The 15,334-nt window shown below is 38.0% G+C and overlaps 1 protein-coding gene across 1 annotated transcript in view; it reads left to right on the top strand.

Annotated features, from left to right (window-relative positions):
• Positions 1 to 15,334, top strand: part of VAV3 (vav guanine nucleotide exchange factor 3) — a 145,014-nt gene that overhangs the window by 47,403 nt on the left and 82,277 nt on the right. Inside the window, exons 3-8 of the mRNA XM_030953354.1 lie at positions 4,745 to 4,803; positions 5,526 to 5,591; positions 7,832 to 7,940; positions 10,107 to 10,199; positions 10,295 to 10,363; positions 13,564 to 13,667. Coding sequence (XP_030809214.1) covers positions 4,745 to 4,803; positions 5,526 to 5,591; positions 7,832 to 7,940; positions 10,107 to 10,199; positions 10,295 to 10,363; positions 13,564 to 13,667 — 500 coding nt within the window. The remainder of the gene's footprint in view (positions 1 to 4,744; positions 4,804 to 5,525; positions 5,592 to 7,831; positions 7,941 to 10,106; positions 10,200 to 10,294; positions 10,364 to 13,563; positions 13,668 to 15,334) is intronic.

Here is a 15,334-nt window from a genome sequence, read left to right as displayed (position 1 = left end):
GTTAACCAAGTAAAGTGGAAATGTAGCAATTCCTAGAGGTCTTTTGGATCAAAAATTAGTGATGAATTAGTGTAGAATATTAATACATATTAATATTCTACACTATATATATATATAATACAATATATATGTATTTCAACTCCCCCCCCCGGCCCGTGCCAAATAAAGTATTGATCTAGGGTTGTCCAGAGCCTGGTAAACTCTATAGTAGCAAAAGATAAATTGCTTACATGAAGAAAGGTTTGTATATGCTATACATATATTTATATATAGCATTTTCATCTTGTGTCTGAGTGACACAAAATGATGTTTCTCTTTCCTCTCCTCCTCACCAGTCTGATGAATGAGTGAAAACAGCTTCATGAGAACACACTCAGCATGTGGGCATGACTGGCAGTTCTGGCTTTAAAGTGTCTTGGAGATGTGGCACTTAAAATTGGCCTCATAAGAGCCTCACCCCATATTGCAGAGAGTGTATAGTGTTGTGTTCTCCAGAACATTGGATTTTTATATGCATTGACTATTTATTTTTCATGATCTGCCTGGAGCTCTTTTACTATGTTGTAGGAAAACACAACCTGATACAAGTGCCTGCATGGAAGCAACTGCTTTGATGATCTAACCACAAATGGGTCTTTCTAGGTTTTATTGGCATAAGGTATGAAACTAATGCCATCAATATTTGTTGATCACGTAACATTTTCAGTTTAGGTAAATATCAGAAATACAAATATGGGCATAGTTCTTATAGCAGATGTCAGCACAGAGTTATTGCTTGTTTGTTGAGACAGGGAATTGCAAAATCATTTATTTCTGTATCTTCTAAAAGTGGAAAAGTACTCTTAAAATGTACCTAATCTGTTCTTTAATTGCATGATTTGCAAGTTCTTTTTAAAGAAACAAGATTAAAGAGAGACACAACTGAAATACTTTAGAAAGGGATATTTTAAACTCAGACACACTAATGCTATGGAAAGTTGTAAAATAGTCCCTCTAGTGTACTGCTGCTGTTAGCGGGCACAGGAATATCTGATGTGATTAACTGAAGAATATGGCTGCAGGAAATTACAAAAATAATGTTTTGGCAAGGCATATTAAAGTTCTTCTATAAACTGGAGAGTCTGACCAACAACTGTAAGTCAAGTCAAGCCATAATAAGTATCAAGCCAAGAAGAAAAAAGCTGTTAGAGTTCCTAATGAAGTAAAGAGTTAATGATGTACAGTGTGAGACCATTGCCCTTGCCAGCAGTGCCTGAAAGATGAATGAGGAGCAGAGCCACTCACCAGGGTGTGGGCTGAGGTGTGCTTCCTCTTCCAGCACTGTAGATTTGAATTTTGTCATATTTTGCATAAACTGCCTATGTACTGAAAAACAAACTTGGATATTCGCGTCGTCTTGAAGTTAATGTGACTTTGATGTGACTTCTAAAGACCTGCTTAACCTCTGTCTCATGGTGTTAGGCAGTGCAAAGGAGCTGTTCTGGGGTGGAGGCAGTGAGGCTTCCTTTTATGCCTGGAAGCCTCTTGCTAATATCTCCCAGCGTTAGGTTCCCTGCAGGCGAATCACAGAGTTGTTGTGCTTTTCAGTGTGTAGGAATGTATTCGTTGTGGGGTGTTTTGGAGTACAAATGTTTCTTTTTCTGTGTATTGTAGTTGTCCAGAATTTCAATTAAGAATCTTCACTGAGTACCTGTTTTTTGCTGACTGTTCCTGCTGGTCGTGTGTGTGCAAAGCTCTGCAGCCCTTTGTCCATTTGTTTGTTGCACAGCAGCACCAGGCAAGGAATCCCTGTTGTTCTGGACTTTGTACAGGAAAGGAGTGCTACTTTTGCACTTAAACTAAGGTTCAGTTAAGCCTCATTCAAAGTAGAGGAGCATCTGTCAGAATCCTTGCTTTGGAAGAGAGCTGGGTGATCATTTAGGGTTAAATGCATAAAAGGGATTAAAGCTCTGCTGAAAGGAAGAGAGCAAAGCGAAAAAAGCACATGCAAAGTGTTAAATTGCATGTTAGGGGCTTTAATGTGTATAGTACACTGTAATTTTGGAGTTCAGAATTGCACAGTATTATAGGTTCCCTCATATCAACTGTATAGGGCTTCAAATGGTTACTGTTCTGAAAAACTCCTAAATCTTTATTTTGTCAGTTATTGAAAATCAGACATTCTGCTGCATTTAAGTTTGTTTTGCTGAATGACTATTGAAATTCTGTTTATCAGACAATTCAACCCATACATAACAGCAATCATCCCCATGGACCTTGAAATTTGGGAACTCTTAGTTGTTTCTGTAGTGTCTCAGAACCAAAGAACTGAAATTTCACGTAGAAGGAGAATCTTGCTTTGCCCCACCTTTTGTTGGAGGGAATACATTGACATGTATATGATACTGGAATAGTGTGTTGACCAGAAGTGGTAATTCCATGTGTGATTACTGGTGTAAGTATTCTTGACATTTTCTCAGAATTCTTTAGGGAAACCGCAACTGCAAGAAAAATGCCTCTCGGTAGATACAGTTCTGTTTCTTGATAGTGCTGTTTTAAGCTGTGGTTTAATAGGAGTCGTTCAATGGGTAAGTATTATCTTTTATTCTGTAGAAGTTGAATCTGTGTTCTAATCTGTACTAGGGACTGGAATGCTTAATGATTTCTGTTCTAAGAGCAGGGAAGAGTCTTCCTAGTTGTCTCCTGTAGTCTCCAGTCATACAGTTCCTTTCTCCGCCCTTTTGTCTGCACGTTTTCTGGTAAATGCTTCTCTGGCTTCCCCAGTGTGTGTGGATGTCATCGTGGGCCTCTGTGCCCGCCCCCTCCAAGTTTTCACATCAGTTCCTGAAAAAGTTTTTCTATTCCTCTTATGTATAAATCTTGCTTTTGTTCGTGTACATATTGATAGCTCTAAAATGTAACTTGGCAGTACGCTTTGGGAACCATGTTTGCTAGTTACCTACCTAAAATTCATAATTTTATTTGTACAGCTATTTTTTTTTAATGTGATCTTGAAGGAGCTGTAATTAGCTGTAAGCCATATGTCTACTGGGTTTGATTATGCTAGGTAAGTGAGAATCCCTTTAAGGAAAAGGGTCTGCGTGGGTGGAATAGTTTGCAAGAGATTTTTTGTATGCTGGGAAATACCATGTTCAAACAAGTAAGGGATATTCAGTTCACCAGACTTGCCCCTCTTTGTTTTGAGAACCATGAAGCCTCCTGTGATTTTGCCAATCAATGCCCACCCATGCATCAGGACAGATTATTTTGCCATTTAATCCCACAGCATCTTGACTCGTGTGGCCCAGGGCTTCTTGCAGCTGCAGGTGTGCAGGGGCAGGTTCTGGTCTGCTATGGAAACCAGAACTTCCCTGCAACACCAACACTTGTTAAAGGAGTCTTTTTTCCCTTTTGATCTTTTGATTAATGTGAAATAGTTTTTAATTCATTTTGTCATTTATTTAATCAACTTTTATTCATAATTTCTAAAGCTTATTTTAGACCATATTGCATTTCTTCTGTTCAGAGGGGAAATATGTGCCCCCATCTTTGATTATGTTAATGGCATATTTATTTGTTTTTATTATTCTTTGCTGTTAGGCAAAACGAGATTTTTTTATGGCATTAATTTTCACAGCTGTTTAAATGAACTCCAAATATTGCTTTCACAGGATTAATCTAACATTAATTCTTAATTTTGCTCATCTGCCTATGAATTATTATTCACTATGGAGACGTTGTAACTTCAGTTTAAGCTGTAGTTTGTCATATTTCTTTGTGGTTTTTACTTTGTCATTCTCCTGTGTAAACATGTAATTTTCCTTCCTTTGAGAGATGCACTTTTAACTCTCTTTTATGGTCATGGTAGTCTTGTAATTATAACTTCAAAAATAAACAACTGAAATTGTAGTGATTATTCCCAAATGCCTGTGAAATGTAGAATTGCTGTACTGAATTTTGATTCTGCTGATAAAAAGCTTCTTTTGAGGTTTCTCTTCAGCTTAATATGGATTTTGATTTGAAAATCAAAACTTCTGAAACTTCTGCGGAGTTCAGGGGAAACCTTGTCACTGAAGTGTGGACATTCAGGCAGGGTGTCATTTTGGGTCATTTTCTCTCTCTAGTAAATAAAACTTGCTTATCTGTGTATGAGTAAACAGTAATGATGGAGACGACTGGCCAGGCAGAGTCAAATAGGTCTTGTATGAATTCAATTGCCAGCAAAACAACCCCATGTACGTGACCTTGTGTACACGTGTGTGTGTTTTACCGTTCCTAATGCCCCCCCTTGCTTTGTGTGTAACTTCAGCGCCTACAGGAGGTGTTCTCTTAGGATGAGATTTCCCACTCTGCCGCCGTATTCCAAACACGAGGAAGGGTTCCGGGCTCCTCTGTGCATCTTTGTTGGTAGGGCCGATGGGAGGGCTCAGCTCTGGCCCCCGAGGTGGCGGAGCTCTGGCTCTGTGCCGCCCCTCCGCCTCCCAGCCGGGGGCTCCCGGGTTTCTGCTGCCTCGGCCTCTGGCTCCCTCTGCTGCCCAAACCCCTCCTGCTGCAGCTACCCAGGGAACTCAACCAGTCTGTAGGACAAAATTTGATGTCAATTGCGTCCAGGTCCGATTGCAAATTGTCTTTGGCACGGCAAGATTTTGTCTCTGTTTATATAATTTGATTTGAAGTAGTGCTGCTGATAATGAAACAATAGAGAACAAAATGTTTTACTGTTTCTGTTCTACAACTAATCTTAGTTTGTTTCCATCTCCTGCAGGTAATAGAAACACTTTCCAAGCTTTCCCGCACCCCCATTGCACTAGGCACAGGCATAAGGTATGTTATTGCCATTGGGAACGGTGGCACTAATGCCTCTTGGTGGGATGCTCCTTGGCAAGGTTGTTAGAGGCAGTATAGGCTGTGTCCCCCACTAAGAGCTTCTCCAGCTGTAAGCCAGAGTGCCAGGTGGGCAGCTGTGCAAGGCTCTGGACCTCTGAGGGGCTCCAGAAGGTGTGTGCTACCTCTGTACACTCACTGAAGGGCCTGAGTCGTGTGTACTGCTCACGCTGAAACAGGAGGTGAACAGAGGAGCAGCAGTTCTGGTATTGCAGAACTTGTGTGGTAATCATGACGCAGGGATCAGAAGTCAAGCTGATGCAGTGCTGATTTATGGAGAGACAAATGGGGTTTCTCTTCTTTCTCACTTGTAAAAAAACACCAAAATTGGCCAAGTTTGTGAGATGGTTGTTTTCAAAAAGAAACCAAAAAACCCCCAACCAACTCTAACCTGAAAGTTTTGATGATTTTTTCCAGTTGAAAAATGTCAATGGTGTGTATCATTGGTGATTTATAACAACTGTGCCCAGTAGGGTTTTTATTATATTGTTAATCCACATAATGAAGTATAAATACACATATACTGCTCAGCAGAGAAAGGGGGGAGTATGTAAGCACATTAGTATACAATAATCTGTGTGAAAATTTTGGAAACCAAACAGAAATGCACTATATGACTAGGCTAGTGGTGTCTGTAATTAATGCTATTTTTCTTTCTATAGGCCCTTCCCTACAGAAGAAAGTGTTGATGATGAAGATATCTACAAAGGTCTTCCTGATTTAATAGAGTATGTTCTAAATATATTAATTACAGATTTTGGTCTTTCAGTTGCATGCTGTTGTTTGTATTGTGTTGTAGAACATACAGTTTTCATGAGAATGAGATATTTATTTAATTAGCAAATATTTTGTTAGCTGTTATGCTGACCAGGAAGAATTAATTATGAAAACTTACTTGAATTATGCTACATTTGTGTATATAAAGCAGCATGTTTCACAGAGGGTGCTTGTAAAAAGCAAATAAAGAATGCGTTTCTAAGTTACCTATCAGTAGTATGAGAATGCTTTCAGAAGATTGCAATATCACTTATAAGGAAATTGTCTTGAGTTAGCAAAGAAAATGAATGTTTGGATCATAATTCAAGTGGATCTCTTCCCCAAAGTCAGTGAAATTGTTGATGTGGGTGCTTTTACCTCTTCTGGGTAAGTGTTTGCAGGATTGTTAGGGTACTCCTGTGTCCTGTGGCTGGGATCTCTCAAGATCCATGAGGAATCATGTTGGACAAGAGCCAGGTCAGAGCTCACTGTTGCACGGCTCAAAGTTCACCAGCAGTCCTTGCATGTTGCTTGCTGCAGTGTGGGAAAGAGGCTGCTCTTCACACCAGGGATTTGTTTCTTCAGTGCCTATAAAGAGAGGAAAGCTCACCGTGATTGGCATTGCTCAATTTACCACTTTCCCTGCAAAGCTTGTCCTCATCTCTAGAGCTGACTGTCTCATAGGTAATTGCTTTTCACTCTGTGTAGCAGAGCATGCAGAAAGTAGAAGTTGCAGTCTCCTCTGAGATCCAAGTGGGCAAGAGGTGATGCCCTTATCTCTTAGATGTGGTGGCATTATAACTGTTTGAAAATATTTCCACCAGTTCTTAAATGGGTATGTAAATTCAGCATTGTGAGACAGTCTTTCATTAAAAAAAAGCTAACAAATCATACCAAAGAAATTGATTTGTAACTCTTCTTGTGTAACAAATTATGAAAATTATTAACAGAAATTTAATAGTTGCATGCTGTCTCAATTGTGGAGGAAGCAATTCAAGAATAAGAAACAAATGTGCCAGTGAATAATGCAAATAGCTCACATTTTTTAGTTTCCCTCAATTACCAGTAAGTTTATTTGATTTAATTTTCCCTGAGTTTAAATGGTGTCTAAAGAATTTAAAATTAATTTAAGTCTTTTTGTCAGAAAGAGCTGTAGTAGTTAAATGCTTCTATCCTTACTCTGCCTTTTTGCCAGCTTTTGTTCCCTGGAGCAGAGGTGGTAGAATGGAGTGTGTGCTGCATCTGACAGCTGCCAGTGTTTAATGTGAAGTGCCAGCACACCATCACTGCTGGTGGGAACTGAAACGCTGGACTAACCTGTTGGTTTTTACTCTGAAGGGTTTCAGTGTTGTCTTCCAACAGGACAAACCTCAAAACTGTCTACATGTCTGATCCAGTTTCTATGCTGTTTTATGACTTGACAGCTTTCAATATCTTTTAGAGTTTTTTTGTAGACTTACCATAAGGAATAGCAGTTATAGGCTTGATACAGTCCTAGCATAAAGCAGGTAACACTCTAGCAGGGCTGACTGTAATGAAGCTGAATTAGCTGAGGGCAGAGTTGAGCTCCGACTTTCTGCTGTATTTCTGTGGTCTGGGTAGTTGGAGGGCATCACTTGTGCATGCTTGGTTTCATTGAACCGTCCAATTTTCAGTTTGGTTCCTTTGTTCATTTTTGTGTAGCTGAAGGGTGTGTGAGGTGATCCAGATTCTGGTGTATGATGTGGAGGTACAGTGCCTCAGTGCTGGCTCTGCAGTCTTTGGTGTATTTTACCCTGGCTCCTCCTTTCTTCAGACAGGGAGAAGACCTGTAGCAGTCTCACATCCCAGTGCAGTGGGGTGCAAGCAGTAAGGAGAGGCAGCTCCTCTTCACTAGATGTGGTGGGGAAAAGGTCAAGGAAAAGAGGGCAGCTGGATTATAGCTTGTGACAAAACTGTCCTGAGGTGTTGCTTTTGCTGCTGGTTTAGTTCCCATGTAGTTCTAAATTCATTAGTCTACAGTATTGTGTTGATTCTGTAAAATTTCTTTTAAATGAATTGAGAAAAGAAAATTAATTAATGGGACCTAATTTCCCTTAATGAGTTATTTTCATTAGCTATCCTATTAATCTGTTTGTTTACTGTAGAACCTTCTCTTATGAGTAGTCCCTTGCAGAGCTGGTGGTGCTTTGTCTGTGCTGCACAGTTTTTCTTTCTTGTCTTGTCTTTTCAGTGAAACTGGTGTTGAGGAAGATGAGGAGTTGTATGATTGTGTCTATGGAGAAGATGAAGGTGGGGAAGTTTATGAAGACCTAATGAAAGATGAAGCAGCACAGCAACCTGTATGTTTTCCAGTTCCTAGCTGCCTTGGAACAATAGCAGTTAACTTTTTGAAAGTTGAAATGATATTTTATAGGTAGTTTCACTGACACTCCTGCTCAGCTGCATCCAGAGTTCTCATGTGCAGAGTATTATCTTCTGTGTAAGATTTTGCAGGCTTTTTGGGTCAAGGGGAAAACATTACCTATAGTAAGCTTTAAAATTTAAAAAAAAAGTGTTTTTAAATGAAATACAGTAATTACTATGATAATTTTGAGTAGAAAGTTTACCAGCTATTTTAAGAGCAGTTAATTGAATTGCTTCCTTGCTACCTTCAAATTTGTTGTAATTTTGTGAAATTCTTGTGTATAATATTATTTCAACCATAGTTTAGGTGACTAGCCTAACAAGGACAACTCAGAATTGTTTCAAATTAATGAATTTCCTGTTTATTCAACCATGTAGGTTTATGTTGCAAAGTAAACTATTCTGCTAAGTTTTCTCTAGGAGTAGCTGAACTCCAGAGGCAGCTTTTCTTACCTGTACTGGTATCACACATTATTTCTTATTCCCTCTTTCCTTTTGTTTATTGCACTCAAATTCTAGATGTTTGCACTGGGGATAGAAAAATTGATGTGTCAATTTCTGCCAAAAGTGACTGTGTTAGTGATCTCTTTGGGTTAGGTGAGCACAAAACTGAAGTGAATGGTTTTAACTGGAATGCCAGGATTTGTTTGCATTGCTCATATAAGTACTGATGAACAACAAATGCCCAAATTTTGCAAATGGATATAAACTATTGAGTACAGCAACTTCTGTAATGGGGCAAATACTGCAAACATTTTGGGCAGCATTGAGCTAAAGGTAAAAAATAGCTGAAAGTCTAAATAATGTCAAATTCTAATACTTTATAGAAATCAATTACATACAGTTAACTGTGATAGTGTCTCCTTCCCTGTACAAAAGAAATTGGGAATAAATTTGAGAGGAGGGTAACTACAATGATGCTCACAAAGCTCAATTCTTCTGATAAGACTGCATTTTTGCAAAATGGTTACTTGTGTCTGCATCTGATAAAGACAGAACCTTACTGTTCATTGTGGGAAAATGAAGAACTGCACAAATTTGGTTTTCAAGAGTAGTTTCTGAAATGTTAAAATTTCAGTCTAGAAATTCTGCTATTCCTAGAAGAGAAAAGTCTTTTGTTCAAAAGCTAGAAGTAATTTTTCTGAATGGACAGAACTGCTTAATTTCTGCTCCTGACTCTGAACATCATCTAGTCATCTGATCTGTTGTAGTTCTGTTGCTTGTTAAGATGCTGCTTCTTCTTCTTGGAGAAAACATTTTGGATTAGTCACTACTTCTAACTGCAAAAGCCTATTCAGTTACTGTGTCAAACCTCCACACTGACCTCTGATATCTCCAGAGCTTCTGTGCCTTGCTTGACATGAACGGTTCCATATCATCTTGCAGTTATTTCCTCTTCTATTTGAAATAGGATTTTATTGAAGCTGTAATGCTGTGAATCCTATCTTGGGTAAGAGTGCTTGTAAACTATTTTTATAGAGTCATGTAATTACTGATAATTACTGTCCATGTCCTATGAGTCTGGTGGTTTACATGGAAAAATCCAGGGTCTTGTTGGAGACACACACATACATATGCAACAGTTGAACTTTGAGGTCACTGCGCTTCCTGATCTGAGGACATAGTCCTCTTGAGTCTGAAGAGAAAGCTCCCCTTGAGAAATAAAAGGGGAAAAACTGTAAATAAATACAAGGATTAGACTGAATCCAATATTTATGGCAATGCAAAGTTGCTTATGTGATTTAGCCCCATTTAGTTTAATAGAATTATTAACTGCTGGGTATTTTAAATAAGATTTCTCAGTCTGGATGTAAATTAAATGTGACCTTGTGTTTCAGCTTCCAGAGTACATGCTGATACTTCAGTGTTTTATGTCTAAACATTAATTTTTCATAATATTGCTTTGATTTTGATTTTACTAAAGCCATCAGCTAATTGAACATTAAAACATTCTTGGTTATTTCTGTCATCTTTGGAGGCTGCAGTACTCAGAGAAATTCAGGAAGCAGTTATCCTAATTGTGTAATTCTAAATAAATAAAACCATTTGTTATCCATTAGGTGCCTGTTAATGACTTAAACTTGACTCCATTGTAATTGCAGAAATGTCCTGAAAATGACATAAGAAGCTGTTGTCTTGCTGAAATAAAGCAAACTGAAGAGAAGTACACTGAAACTCTGGAATCGATTGAGAAAGTAAGATGCTGCTTACAGACTTGTAACATGCATTTTTATAGCAGTCTAGAAGATAAATTACAATAGCCAATGTATGTATAATATTTTTCTTTCAGTTTTTCATGGTGCCATTGAAAAGGTTTCTGTCAGCATCAGAGTTTGATACTGTTTTCATCAACATTCCTGTGAGTAATTACATATTTAATGAACAGATGTGAGGTTCATAGCTGACTGTGATATATTGGTGTTACATGTTACTGCACAAAATGATTATTTGAAATACAATGCATGATGTGTTTATGTGGATATTAGTTCATTGAAAAAGATGTGTGCTACCAATTTCTTTTTTTTTCTGCTTGAGAGAATAAGGTAAGATAAATAGGATTAGCATGTGAGATAGTGAATTGTTATAAACTGCAGTATTTTTTATCTTTAAAAGCTAATATTTCTAGAAATGGATTATCTTTTAATAGATGTTGACATCTTAATGATGGTACAAAGTTGTGACTGCTAAGTTACCTGTTGCTGTGTACTGACTATCTGTAGCTGCTCTGCAAATCCTTGTAGCTGCCTTGGCTCTTACATCATTGAAAACACTTGAAAGTTAACTCACAGTTTAGGACTCAGAATCTGGTGCTGGAAAGGATAAGGAAATCCTCTGTGAATCATCTAGGAAACCTCCTATTTGACTGAAACAATAATGGTTGCTGTGATTGCTACTTTGTGTCGTTTATTTTCAGTTTAAAACAGTACGACAGTTTGCATGTATTTTTAGTTGATAAGAAATCAGCATGTCTTTACTTTGTCTAACTTTAAAGGAAGACATCAGGAATGATCTGAAGCCTCTCTCAACACAGACAAATGAAAGCAATGTTCTTTTATGAGGCCTTTTGAAAGAAAGGGTCCCCAGAGTGTGGCCCATGGGCCACATCAAGCTATTACTGCTTGTAAAATACCACCTCTGGTTTGGCCATACTCGGCATGTCCAGCAGGTTCTCAGGTTATAGGAGGAGGTGTTGGGGATTTTATTCTGTTCTGTGAGAATCTGGCCTGTCTGTAAAAATGTTTTGGTTGCTGTTCCAGCATCATCCTGATAGAAGGTAAGTTCTGACAGTTATTATGCGGATGATACCTGTCCCCTTGCCATATTTTCCCCTCAGTGAAGTTTTCACTCTGCCTCTTGATTGCTGTCATGTCCTCCACTTTGAATATTAGTCCAAAACACTGTCACAGATACCAGTAACTAACTTATCTTCTTGAATTACATCAGCTCACCACAGAGATCCCTTTGCTTTTGAAAACGAATCTATATTCTGTCCTGCATTAGTGTTTCTTACTCATCGCAAATAAAGCCATGATGTGCCCTACCTAAGTTACTGTAAACCTCTTTCCTATGCTCAGGCATATTGACTTTTCTTGAAAGACCTAATTCCCATCAATGGAAACACTGCACAAGGGTACAGAAAGGGCTTGAATGCTGTAAGCACAAGCAGGGAGGTCAGCCCACTTGCTACTAGTTAAGGGATTGCACGGAATCACAGATGATTAAAAAGAAGAAAACCTGTATAATTTAGACTAGAGAGACACATAGTAAGCTTATGTTTGGGTTGTTTTGTATTGCTTTTTGTCACCAGCATTCAGTATGGTGCTGTTAGAAGATGCTGCTTATTTCCAACTCCAGGAGCATTTCATAGGCATCCAATAACCTTAAAAGAAATACAGGACTTGCCTAAGCCAAAAATACTTGCAAATGCTTTGTCTGCTCAGACCTTGTCTGTGTGGCAGTTCCTCAGGAGGAAGGCTGGAGGGCAGTGGAAGCTTGCTTTAAACTAAAAATAGCTGTTACACAGAGCTCTGCAGCAAAGTGAGATGTGAAGAGGAAGTGCTGTGTTCTCAGAACAGAATGGATTTTCTTCTGTTAAGGGGTTCTGGTGAAGGATTTTTTCCTTAGGGTGATGTTATATTCCTTAAATAGACTCTAAAAGATGCTTGCTGATATCAAAATACTTCATTTTGAAGAAAAAACCCCAGAATTATTCCAAATTACTCACCAGTCTAAAGAAGAGTGCCTTTCATTGGCAGACATATTTATAAGTGCTGTTCTTTAAAGTGGATGTATGGCTTTATACTTGCATCTGTATATGTCTGTGTATATATGCATTTGTATGTACATCTGTGTGTGCACCCATATATAAATGCACTTATATGTGCACCTGTGCATGTCTGTGAATTATATATATGGACATACAGAGAGAGAGATGAAATTATCTGTAACAGATACTGAAGTGTTCATTAACTTCAAAGGATGTTAACATCAGTTTAGTTTAAAACTTGATTTGAATTAGAGATGGCAACCCAAAAAGACCCATTGTCCCCTTAGCATTAAGCTGTTTTTCAGGGGTATTGCTTAGCTGAGTCCCTGTGTGCTTGTTAGAAAAAGTGCTCCTGTTCCACATACATTAATTGGGAAGCATTTCTGTAATAATGTCTGTGTACTGCAACTTAAGATTCTGAGGATAAGGCCATACAGTTGCTGGCAACTTAATTTGATCTGTTTCAAGATTCTGCACCCTCATCAGTGATGTGATTGACCTCGTATGTACTGTTAGTTTTCATAAGTGTGAAGTGAAATGTTTTAATTCAATTCACGAATCAATGTTGAATATTGTTTTTGTAGTGTATAATTTCCTGAATTAAATAATCTCCAGTGGCTTGCTCTGTTAAACAGTCCTCTTTTTCATTCAAATGATCTATATACTACTTACAGTTACTCAGATTTCAAAACTTCTTAACCTGTTTTGACTTAATTTCTTATGAATTCTCTGACAGTGTCCGTACAGTGTTTAAGCTGATGCAATCTCCTGTAGTTTATGTATGATGGTTTATAAGCAAGGAGAGTTGCAACAGTAATCAAAGAGCAGATATTTCTGCAATATTTTCTCTCAGACATTAGCTGCGTGCTGTATTGGGAAACTCATTATGATTGCAGTTAATTTAGCATTAGGACATCACTAATTGACCAATGTAATGTACAGAACTAATTTTTCACAGCTCAGGGACAAGAATCATTACTTCAGCTTGTCACTAAAGCATTTACTTGACTTGCTTAATTTTAGAATTATCATTATAAAATAAAGGTGAATTAACAGTGCATGTTCCAAGCTAGAATAAATTAGTCTCTAATAGGTAGTTCCTGGAGTTTAGTTGTTCTTGTTGCACTTAAGGAAGATGTGCTAAACCTTGAAATTAGATTCTACTCTCAAATAATCTGCTTTCCAATTTATTGAAATTAATGAGTCTAACATAAAATAATATATTTTTATATTCAAAGTTTTAAGCCATTTTGTTTTACAAAGCTTTTCCCCTCCCCATTACTGTTTTTAAGGATTTGGTGAAAATTCACAGGAATCTTACACAGGACATCAATGATTCCATTGTTAACAAAAATGATCAGAACCTATATCAAATTTTTATTAACTACAAGGAAAGGTAAGATTTAAGCATTCTTACTAACTGTGCTGATATGTGCTCAGTTTGATATTTTACTATATTTTTATTTGATGAATATTTCTGAAACAGGATTAAGTTCAAAGTAAATTATCAAACTAGTTTTGGTGTTTTGAGCTGGAAGTCAAAATGCAACCTGTTGTTTTGTGAGCCCTCACTCTTGTTAGCCCAGCTTTGGTAATATTTTTACTTAGGTAACAAATATATTTTTAAGGAAACTTAAATTTTACACAGCATTTTTTTCATGCACATAATTCCAGATATTTTATAACATGTATTAGTATTGTTTAAGAGGTAAAATAAAGGATACTTATTAGGGATATTTCAGACTAAAGAAAACAGAGGAGCTCATAACTGCAAAGAAGAGACAGCGTATGTAAAAGAGAAGAGAGAAGAGACTATGGTCTTGCTTTACCCTGAGTCAGAGGTGTGATAGTAAACAAACACCCTTTGCCTTCAAGCTTTGAAAAGCAGCCAAGCTGATAACAGGATAGCCGTGGCAACTTGCCATACCCTGTGGGCTAATTGCCAATTTTTTACCCACCTTTTCATATTGTTTCTTCTGCCAGCACTGAACAGCTGTTGGACTCTCCAGATGAATTTATGTGCCTGTGGTACTTGGCTGAAAACACTTGTTCTGTTGGCTACATTGCTGACCTACCTTAAAGTAACCTTTGGGATTTGATTGAAAATTAAGTCCTTCTGGGAGCAGAGTCAAAAAGACTTGAGGGAGCTAACTGGGTTTGCTTCAGGGCGAAGGAGGATTATTGCAGTAATAATTGGTGTGTGAGAAATTGGACAGCAGCATCCCAAGAATGTTAGATGGGACAGTTTTCCAAGGGATGAGGGTGTCCCAGACTGCCCATAAACAGTCCTGCCTTCAGAGACCCTCTGTCTCAGCTTCTGGTTTGGAGCAGGACACAGTTATTTCCCAGGCTGTTACACTTTCTGCTGCTGTAGGAGGGAATCAGGGGACAAGGACTTGTTCTGGAAAATGCATATCTTTCTAAAGTTGTTCTGGAATGTGTGCTAAAAGAGGAACAAAGGACACTGAGAAGAAATACCAAGTTTATATTACTAAAAAAAAGGAACAGAGGTTGATGCAGTGTCTGAACCATGCAGTGGTTAAAATAATCAGAAATTATAAGTTTTAAATCATTGTCATCACCTTATTGTGAAAAAAAGAATTAAATAAAAGGTTAAAGGTTAGGTGAGAGAAAAATAAATTTAGAACACTTCAGTGGAAGGCTCATGGGAACCCACCAAAAAAGGTTTGAAGCGTACAAAAGAAATCACCTCAAGAAACAGATGAAAAGGTGAAAGAAGGGAGCGCTCTTGGCCCTGGCACTAGCAGAAAGAAGCACTCCACAGAGAGGCAAGAAATTCCTGTTGTAAAACCAGGCTCCTTCAGGAAGCATTGCTTCACTTGACTTCTATTGAAAATTTCTTGAGATTTCATACACTATTATTTTGATCTAAGAGCTCAGATCCGATAGAAAAAGTTGGAGATAGATGAGTTTGGATAACCTACAAGTTCTTTAAAGGATGGCTGTAATTAATCCTATCAGGCCTGTGCTCCAGCATTTATTCTACAACCTTGGAAGTCTGCATTACTGTAAACACTATAGACTGTTCTGTTCAACAGAAAT

Source organism: Camarhynchus parvulus, chromosome 8 (assembly GCF_901933205.1).
Source record: "Camarhynchus parvulus chromosome 8, STF_HiC, whole genome shotgun sequence".
Lineage (NCBI taxonomy): Eukaryota > Metazoa > Chordata > Aves > Passeriformes > Thraupidae > Camarhynchus > Camarhynchus parvulus.
This window is presented reverse-complemented; position numbering and strand designations above follow the sequence as displayed.